This window comes from Typopeltis vanoorti, chromosome 8 (assembly GCF_054136105.1).
Source record: "Typopeltis vanoorti isolate ZY-2024b chromosome 8, IOZ_Tvanoo_1.0, whole genome shotgun sequence".
NCBI lineage: Eukaryota > Metazoa > Arthropoda > Arachnida > Uropygi > Thelyphonidae > Typopeltis > Typopeltis vanoorti.
In genome coordinates, this window is record NC_143556.1 from 29,199,164 (window position 1) to 29,210,055 (window position 10,892).

At 38.7% G+C, this 10,892-nt stretch overlaps 1 protein-coding gene across 2 annotated transcripts in view; it reads left to right on the forward strand.

The window, feature by feature from the left end:
* The window catches only part of LOC150103889 (uncharacterized), an 86,542-nt gene extending 75,997 nt beyond the window's left edge, over positions 1 to 10,545 (forward strand). For both annotated transcript variants that reach the window (XM_090396588.1, XM_090396587.1), the window contains exons 6-7: positions 4,629 to 4,765; positions 6,258 to 10,545. In XM_090396588.1, the coding sequence (XP_090252714.1) occupies positions 4,629 to 4,765; positions 6,258 to 8,730 (2,610 nt within the window). In that variant the 3' untranslated portion in view covers positions 8,731 to 10,545. The remainder of the gene's footprint in view (positions 1 to 4,628; positions 4,766 to 6,257) is intronic.
* The last annotated feature ends 347 nt before the right edge of the window (positions 10,546 to 10,892 follow it).

Below are 10,892 nucleotides of genomic sequence, written 5' to 3' on the forward strand. Positions count from 1 at the left end.
CATTAGCAATGGCATAAAAGCAGGAATATTCTTCTATTATAAAATTCTTCTATTATTCTTCTATTATTCATTTATTCTTCTATTATAAAATATCACCTAAATATGGAAAAATACTTCTAAAACAAATCAAATTAAAACTTCAATGAATAGGCTGTTAAAGAGCTAATCGTAGACGTGTTCAGAATTACTATTTTATAATAAAATAGTATTATAATAAAATAATTAATAATAAAATACTATTTTATAAAATAATCATATTTTCTATCAAAATAATAATAAATGACTTCCTAACGCCTTTCTTATTCACTAAAATAAGCAAGCGAGACTTGTAGTATGAAACAACTTTTTTTTTTTTTTTTTTTGGAAATCGGTGGGCAGCCAGTCTCGTGGTTCAATTCAAGACTGATTATTTTTAAACAATCGAAGACAATTCGCGATCATAAAGTCTAATTTGTATTATTATCTAAACTGCAGTGAGTTCTACAGTCGCCTTTTTGAATGAATTAAAACCTGAGTTTCCAGGATCAAAAATAAAAATAAAAGCACTTGTCTTTGCCGAAGATCGCCTAATTCAGGATACCACTAAAGATAAAGCCTAGAAAAAGGTTGTGCAGGCGAAGCTTAGAATCAAACTTATGACATTTTTTTCTTTTTTGCAGACTAGTATTAGCAACGTCGCAATAAGACTACACTGGCAAAAAGATAAATGCATCACATTATAATTATAATATTTTATTACCTAGAAATATATTAAATAGTAATAATATTTTATAAAATGATAATATCGAAATATAAATAATTAATTATAGATTTTGCGTCATTCTTAGGCATTTGTTCTGGAGTGTCTGTACTCTGTTGATGTTTCTTTTAGCTGTGTGTCCCCAGGTTGGTGAGGCGTAAGTTAGTTGAGGTTTTATCACAGACTTCTAGAGGAGAATTTTGTTGTTTATGTTTAGGAAACTCTTCCTGTTCAAGAGTGGATATAACTGTGCTATTGTCTGACTTGCTTTAGTGGAGACACTATTTATGTGTGTCTTGAAATTTAGCCGTTTATCAAGATGAACTCCTAGACATTTGGTAGAGTTGTGCCAAGCGATGATTTTTCCAAACATTTGTATGCTTGTGTTCTTTACGTCTGGTGAAAAGTACTGATGGATCTGGCTATGATAATTGTGTCATCGGCATAGAGGGTGGTGATGGATGGGGACAACTTGGGGAGATCGTCCATGTATATGGAGTAGGGGAGACAGCAGAGAGCCTTGTGGGTCTCCCTCCGCGACTCTTCTTTCTGTGGATCTGATTCCATTGAGTTTTATTTTAAATGTTCTGTTATTCAGATATGACTTGATAAGTAGAACTAGTGGTAATGGGATTCCTACTTGGTGTAGCTTAAAAAGTCAGACCATAATGCCAAATTCTATCAAATGCTTGTTTTATGTCCAGGAAGACTGCGCCAGAATGTTAGTGCCATTGGGTGATGTGTTCAACTACTCTGTAAATTTGGAGAATTGTAGAATGCTGTTTTCTGAATCCGAATTGCTCTTCTTGTGTGACGTGGTTGATATCTGTTGCCTCTTCCATCCATGTTAGTATAGTGCGTTCGGATTCCTTGCCTACACGTGATAGAAGGTTGACCGGTCTATAATTATGAGAAAATTATGTATTTTTCCCAGCTTTTGGAATTAGGGAGACATCCGCAAGCTTCCATCGCTCTAAAAAATAATTTAGCCGAAGGATGGCATTAGTGATGGCTACCAGGTGCATAACCCCTTCTCGAAGGAGTAGGTTGAGTGCTTTGTTCGTTATACCATCAGGACCAGAGCCTTTTTGATGTTTAGTTTTCTTAGGATCTCATATATTTCTGTTTGTGACACGGATTTGTTGTTGGATTGGAGCGAGTCGTTTTGAGTAATTTTACGCACTTGGGCGTGGACTTTTCTTATGAAGTTTAAATCTACATTGGTATAATTGGGGCTGCATGGTCTCTCTGCTGTCTGCAAACTTCTGCTTTTTCCTCATCATTGTACGCCACTCTATATTCACCGTGGATTGAAGAAAGTGTGTAACGCTTCGAACGAAGTGATCTGATCATTCTCCACAATGACTGATCCTCTGTGTTTAAGTAATGTATTTTTGTTATTCCAAAGTTGGTTTCGATGATCCTTTATATGGAACCTGGTTTGTTGATCTGTTAACTGCCTGCTTATCTGCGGGATCCATTGTTCTTTGATATTGTCTTCTCAACCTGTTTTTCTCTCGGATAAGACGTTTCATGTCCTCTGGGAGTTTATTTGGTGGTGCACATTTGGTTATATTTGTTTCATCTTCAGTGGATGTTATATGTGGTACTGAGTCAAAGTTTTTCCTTGAGGACTGAGGGAAGTTGTTTCCAGTTTATAAAGGTGGTGGTGTTTTCCGTTAAATGTTGTATGGCGCCTAGTTGCAAAATGATGGGATTGTGATCAGAACTTAAGTCGTTGACTGGATGTATTTGATAGCTGTGCGCTATGTTTTTTAATATAGTTATATCAAGCACATCAAAATGTCCGGTTGCTCCGTAGTGTGTGGGTTCTGTGGGTCCTTTTATTATTATATTTCGTGAATTAGTATTCTTCGGTTGATATTTGAGTTTTCTGTTATTCCAGACTGAATGTTTAGCATTAAAATCTCCAGCTATTATGATTACTGCTCTGCCTGCGTTTAGTATCACATCTCTAAGTCAGATGCAAGGAGTTTTTATTTCGGGGAGGGGGGGTTGTAGGCTGCGTATATCCTAATACTGCTTGTGTTTTCCATAGGTATTTCTGTTCTTATGGTTTCAGTGTGTTCTGTTTGGGGTTCGGCTATTGTATTATGCTTTATGTTTTTTTTTGACAGAGTTGGCGGTGCCTCCTCCTCTTGCGTAAGATCTGTCTGTACGGTAAGTGCTATAATTGTTGATTCTGACCTTTCACTTGGACGAAGGTGTGATTCATTTATAAGGATGATATCTACTTCGGTTTCTGCTGCAAACTCCTGTGGTTCTTGTATTTTTTTGGATAGTCCGTTTGCGTTCCAGCTGACAATCTGTGATGATTTAGGTTTTTTGTTAGCCTTATCCATTAAGGATTTCAACAAGCAGTGAGTGTGTGTCTTAAGATGATATCCTTGGCTTCTTGAGTTTGGTTGGTTTGCCGGAGTTCAGCAAGCATTTCTCCTATGTGGCTTCTGATGTTCTGTAGGATAGGTTTCTTTTGTTGGTTTGCTGCGACTGGTTTGGTTTTGGGTCTTATAAATAGGTTGGTCTTGTTACTTCAGCATACGTCCTACCGTCTGTTGTGGGGACTGTGGTTTGATGGGACTATGTGCGTTCTTGTATAGGTTTGCTGGTTTGGAGTTGTGTCTTTTGGTTTTGAGGAAATGCTATGCAGCCCCTATAGTTTGCGGGGTGTGAGCCTCCGCAATTTGCACACTTTTCTGGTGTGTGAGGAGTTTTTGGCATTCATTTGTTGCGTGTTTGCATTTAACACATCGATACTCACAACGCTACTGCTTTGCAGTAGCGTTGTGAGTGACCAAACGTTTGACAACGATGACATTGCGTCGTTGATTGTTTATGTTTTAGCGATTCAATATTTATGACTAAATCGCAAATAGTTTGAAGATCGTAGATGTGTTTCTGGTCTTTGCTGATCTCTACCAATATTAGAGGTAATGGGGTGTCATCAGCTTTACGCATACGGCTGACTTTTGTTGGTCTGAAGTCCTTCTTTTGGAGATGTGCTTGTACTTCATCTGTTGTAATGGACTCTGTTACCCCTCTGAGCATAACTTTAAGGCTGTTTTCACTATTGAGTGCAAATGCGTGGTAGGGTAGGTTGCTATTATGCAGAAATTATGTTAGTTGTCTATGATCGGTAGAAGTTTTTGGCTGGATGCGAATTCCTTCTTCTGTATTAGTAACTTTCGTAAATAATAAAATGCATAATATAATAATATATATATATTCATATATTCCTTATAAGGACTGGCTTAAAGGAGCGAAGCAAGAATGCTTTTCATATTTCCCGTTATTCCCCGTTATCTGTAAAGGACAGTGTAGGAATAAGGTGTTATTCAGCAATTAAAGCTCTAATCATGGCAGGAGGGTAACAGCAATAGTCGAGCCTCAGTTAGAACTTCATTAGCTACAGCATTGTCATCCATTACCCTCCAAGGGTTCACCACAAAAAATCCCCACTTTATTTATAGATGGTATTGATAGAAATCAGAAGGGTGTATCATAATTTAGTTAAAATAAAATGAAATTTTCCTTTGATTTTGCTAATATTCTAATATTTACAAAAGTCATTCATTATTTTGATAAATATTATAGATAATAATGTATTAGGTATTTTCTTCTCGATGTATTAACTGTATATTAGCATGCATTATCTGGTTTCTTATGTTTTCAACTGTGTCGCCATCTACTGGATATTTAAGGAACGTTTATTTTGCGCTGTTTAATAATATAGTAAACACTGTTGTATTTCGCATCTCAAGAGTAACGATAAAATAATTTCTACTACAATTAAAATTAGAACTCTATCACTTGATTTGAAAGACTTCTACGTTTTAAAAATAAACTTCGATTTATTTCTTGATTGTAGGAAGCCCCCCGAGTGTTCATCAATAACATCATCGTCCGGTTTCATCGATCTCTGGAATTGGAAGAAGACGAGATCAAAACTATCATCTGCAGATACCCTCCTCCTCTTGCACCTCCACCAAGCAATGTTGCCCCTGTGTAAGTGCATTTAAATAATCGTCTTTCTCCGAATAAATGCAGCCTTAAATTCATCAATATATGAAATACATGTATTTATATTGGTACAATTTTTATTACGAATGGTTACAGTAATAGTTGTTGACATTATCGTTAGATGGCGCCACAGATCGACCATCAGGTAAATTTGGATATATTAATTTGTGATTTTTAATAATAATAATAACATATTACTTTTTTAAAAAAGCAATTTATAATTTTATAAATAAATAATATATGTATATATATATATATATATATATATATATATATATATATATATATATATATATATATATATATATATATATATATATCCGAATTTTCCTGATGGTCGATCAAACCGTTTCATAAGTTAACTACTATTATAATTATAAAGAAAATAAAAATTCGAAATGACATTTTTTATTTATTTATTTTTTTTTAAGTTAAAAAGATATTTACTGTCCGACCACAGATGCGAATCCCCTCGACATTTCTGAGCAGGGCAGAAGAAGGCGAATCCATTCCGATAATAGGGTAATCAATGATGAGTGTTTTATTATTATACGTCGGAAAATTAGCTTTTCTGTTTAAATTAAATTAAAAAAAAGAAAATTACAAAGAAAATTCTAGTTTTTAAAGTAGCAACTATTTTGTTTGTACAACAGTTGAAAAATTTAAGTATAAAGCACGTGATTTCGGGTGTTGGTGACCAATTCGTACAACTCCTCATTCCTTTCTGCCCTTCAACATGAATTAACTCTTCTTGGCACTGTGCCAGCCAGGGTTCTCGCATGTGTGGTCGGACAGTATTTTTATTATTATTTGGCTGGATCGGTGAAGCAAAAATGCTTTTCATATTCCTCGTTATCTGTAGAAGAAAATGTATGGATGGGGTGTTATTGAGCTATAAGCTCTGGTCATGGCGGGATAACAGCAATAGCCGAGCCTCAGTTAAACTTCATTGGCTACAGCATTGCCACCCGTTACCCTCAGTACTGTCCATTCTTTTTATCCACCTTTGATTATAATTTTAGTATCCATTCTTATTTATAATAAGATATTTTCTTTAACAGGTGTCTGAATAATAAAAAGTGATATATTAAGTAATGTTTCATAAAATTAAAATTTTTTGTATATTTTACTTTTATATTTTAATTTTCAAACATTTTTTTTAGTATAATCGAAAAAGTTCTCACATTTGTTTTAAAAAGTTAGAATTATACTTATGTTCAATAAGTTTTAACGGCTATCAGACATCGAAATATTGCTAATTACGACCGTAAATAATTGATTGGAGAAACTAAATTGAGGTTATCGAGATAGCTGAGGACTTTCCCCTCACACACACACACACACACACACACACACACACACACACACACACACACACACACACACACACACACACACACACACGCACGCGCGCGCGCGCGCGCGCGTCAATTACTTCTATCTGTTCATTTAATATATTATATTTTATTTCTTCCAGGCTGGTTCCTACGGCAGGAGTGCCCGCCATTGTGCCCCCTAAACTGTCCGAAGTGGAGTTGCTGCTCATCATCTGTGCCCTTCTGTTCCTCACCCTCCTGTTGCTTGGCATCGGCATCGCTTACTACTGTCTCAAGAAGCGCAACATCAAGGTGGTGAAGAAGCGGAAAGCGATCTCCTCAGGTCCCGGTAGCGAGATTACTAAACTCAGTGGCTCCACCATGGGAACCATGTCCATGTTCGATCCCATCCGAATTCCCCGTGCCATGGCTCAATCTACTTCTGGCTCCGAGGCTGCACTTCTCACTCCCTTGTCCTCCCAAAACGGTTCGGGAGACCGTAGCGACACCATTCCTTCGGACTACCCGAGCGAGTCGCCGTCATCGTTGAACTCCGACGTGGAGGAGATGGACGGTAGGCGAAGTATGATCATCAGTGACACGTCCACCATGAGGAATGACCACTTCCGTTACGAGAACACCGCTTTCATTCCCGACGAAGGTAGCGTGCGATCGGGATATCCAGAGGACCAGGAACGGGAGGAAAGTGTGTCGTCTGTTCCTATCATGACGCTACTCAAAGGTCCCGATCGGAAGAAAGTGAAAACCAAACTGGCCACCGAACAACTGCTGACTACCATCAGCGAGCGGGAAGACGTCTTACAGAGGGATCGCTACGAAAAGGACTACGCCATGATCACCACAACCCCTCAAGAAATTTATCCCCCGGCTCCCATGGGTCCGCCCGTGTACGCTAGAATCAGAAAGAGAGAACCCCCTCCTCCACTGAATCTCTACATGGACCGAGAGGAAATGGTGTCCACCAGAGGACCACCTTCGGTGTCCTCGTATGCCCCCTCCGTCCAGAGAAGCATCCCAGACAACGACATCTGGTCTCACACGGAAATGGAAAGCGAGCCACCCGTCAAGATGTTCGTCAAGAAGCCGAAACTGCAGACCGCCACACTTACCGACTATTACGTCAACACTCAGACGGCCACCGACATCCAAGAGGACATCAGTCGACTTCGGCAAACCACCCTGCCCAGACAGGTTGTTTCCGACAGCTTAGAGAGCCGCGCTCTGTCTGAAATTACCGAACCAACGGCTGTGAAAACGATTGTTCCCCGCACCCCGAAAATCACAGTGCAGAACATTGACGACGTCTTTTTGACCACTACAACGGAAGTTCACGCTACGGAAACAGTGACGAAACACACCAAGGACACTACCGAGCAGCACGTTAAACCGCCTTCTGCATGGGATGTCAGCATCCGACACTACCCAGTTGAACCTCCCCCAGAGGATGAAGTCGACGCTACTAGAACGACATACGGTGCTTACTCGGAGGTCAATGAACAATACAAAGACATTGGAAGCACAGTGACGGAGTTCACCAGTAGACCAGTTCCAACATCTGAAGCTACCCCAGTGTCGTCTCCACCCCTTCACCCTCCTCCTCCCCCTCCACCACCACCTCCTACCTACCATCAACCTCAAAGAGTTAGAAACGTGCTAACTTTAATCCTTAATCCTCCTCCGATAGAGGGCGTTGAAGAGCTTACCATGGAGGTCAAAGAAAAATGGCGGACTCTGATCACAACAGACGTCACTTTCCGCTCGTTAGTGCAGGAGGCCACCACTGTGGAGGAATTTGTCCAAATCACCCGCGATTCGAGGTACGAATCTACGTTCGAGACCAGAACGTGGCAAGTGATCATCCGGGTGCTTACAGCACCCCTCAATCTTCCCGCTATTACTGATCCGCCCGCAGATGTGCGAGTGCCAAGGTACCGGAAAAAGAGCGACCAACCCGAGCCCCGAAACAGACGTAGTTCTTTGCCTCCGGTCCAAGAATACGATCCCGCTTATGGCAGCGTCCGGTCTCGACGAACCTCTCGATCGGGATCAGTACCCGACTTTGATCTTCGCTCCCTAACAGAGATGGATGTCGATTTTGCTCGTGCAGACCGCGAATCTCTGTGGAGTGTCGATACGGGTTACACTTACCGTACGAGCCGTAGCATTGCCGAGCGATCGACCTCAGAGTTCCTGGAAGATGTGCCAACGGTGACGCAGCAAAGGACTTCTCGTCAGTTTGTTGAACGCGCTTCAGCGGAGTTTACAACTGTTGGTGATTCCTACTTTAGGGACGATATGAGTGTAAGCGAGTACGGGGGTGTGTACGAAGGTCACATGTCCAGAAGGCCAGTTTTGGAGCGCTCATCCAGCGAGTTCATCGAAAATGTGCCGGCCATAACCCTCCCAGATGTTCACCGAGCATCGCAATCCCTTGATTCACCCCCGACGCAAGACAGACGATTCAGTCGCTCGAGGCCCGTCTTAGAAAGATCCAGTACGGAAATTATCATCAACTCCCCCATCATCCGTGCGATGGACAGAGCTTCTAGCATTGGAGAGAGGGAGGAGATCAAGTCCGTAACTGAAACGGACATCTTTGACTGGAAGAGATAGAGTTTCTCTCCAGGAGATGATCCGCTGGTTTGTTCACGCGATGCTTTATCGACAGGGTCGGTTCCAAGCGCTCATATTCCCAGCAGGGAATTTTTATTTTTTTATTTTTTATTTTTTTAGAAAAATAATTTTAGTACCTCCGCTAACCACTAGGAGCGCTGGTGAACTTAACTTATTGACGGCCTGCTGCGTCTGAACAGGTGACGGGAAATGGACTAACTTCACTTGAAACAGAAACTGTTAATAAATTGCTTGTTATCATAGCAAAGAAACATCCATACAACAACTGGTCTGCTTCTATGGTAACGAGAAATATACATGCTTCCAGTCATTCACGTGCGAAATGTACTGGAGTGTTTACGCATGAGCAACTTAAAATAATCAAACGTGTAATTAATACAATTCGACATGAAACTAATTTAAATAACTGTGCAATTATATACGCAAAAAAACGCTATATTTTAGTAATAAAATAATGACCCTGCGTAAGAAATATAAGCCGATATTTTAAAGGTTTTTTAATGCGATTTTTTAAACAACAAAAAACCAAATGCTGTTTTCAAATAAAGTTCTTTTTTAAGACGACATTCTTGGCTATTTTGAACTGATCTAATTACATTGAGTCACAATTTCACTAATTCATTTATACATTACTGTGCATCGGATTGTTCTACTAATTGAAACGGTTAATGATATCTGCTTCATGTGTGCCTAATTAATAAAATAGTCGTTTTTTAAATAAAATGCGAATAAAAAATAAATAAAATCACTGTAGTCTACTCAAAATGATTCCAGACTATGCTACCTACTTGGAATGGTATCAATAGTAAGATTTTTTTTTTTTCTTAACAAAAATATTTTTTTCTTACCTTATAAATGTTTATAAGTATTTGCGTTTTAATTTAAATACTCAACATGCACTTAATATTTATAAAAGTATTCATAGGTGTTCATCGACTCTCTCGATTGGAGCCAAAGGTCTCTGAAACTTGCCAAAATTCAATGGGAATTTCAGTCAGATTCTATCAATAATTACAAATAATCCTATTAAAAGACTCCCAAGAAAGCCTGGTGAAAATGTCGTAATCTTGGACGATTTAATCTAGATTTTAATACTCAAACTGTCTTCCGATATGCCTTACTAAACTTTTAAAGATTTTTTTACGTATCTTATAAAAAATCAGAAATATAAAAGAAGTGCGCAGCACTTTATTTCTTTAAGTTCAATTGAGATTTTATCATTTTTTTTTTTTTCGAATTATCACCGATGCTACTAAGTCTAAGACGTCAACGTATTACGTCTATTAGTTGCATTTATCCTCAGGTTGTTTTATCTATTTTGCGGAAGAAAATACCTCCGTCTGAGACCGTTAGCTCAGATAATTCGAGCACTCCGATCTGGATCAATGGGTTGACAATGGTATTCAACTATCAATCAATGAGGGGGGGGTGATTTCGAAAATCAACACCGCCCAAGTCAATAGTTTCCTATGATTCCACCATCCTAAACTTTTTACAGAAATGTTGGTGCTATTTGTATCACTGGTGTAATTTTTTTAAAAAAGAATTTCAAACATTATATCTTCAAATTAGATCGATTAATAGTTGCAAAAATAGTTGAACTCTGTCTGTTGGATAGAATCAAAGCAGTGTTGGTAAGATCATAAATTTTACATTTGGCTGCTTCGATCGAATTCACGGCGCTATGTTAAGCCTAATGCAGTTGTTTCCGGTGTATACTTGTACAGTCAGATAACCAGAGATGGTTGTGTAAAAAAAAAGTGTGATTTGTAATTGTATACCTCTAAAATTCAGTAAATTGGTTGAGGATATGATATGACGTCTAGATTATTCTGTCTTCACTTCGGTCGTCATGGTAACAACATAATCACACATCTGTTGATAACACACACTTTACAACCATCTGTGTTTCATAAATTTCACTATTTTAAAGCTTGGTTCATAAAAAAATATTACAGCCAGTGCCATATTTCAGAGAAACCTAAATTGTACACAACTCAATCATGTCTGATTCTTCTTGTATCGGATTGTATCGAAGCACTCGTAGCTGTATTACCATCGTTATACTTTTTTTTTTTTTTTTCCATTTCTGCTTTGTATCCTCGATCTACATCACATTTTTTTCTTCCCTAAATTGTTTT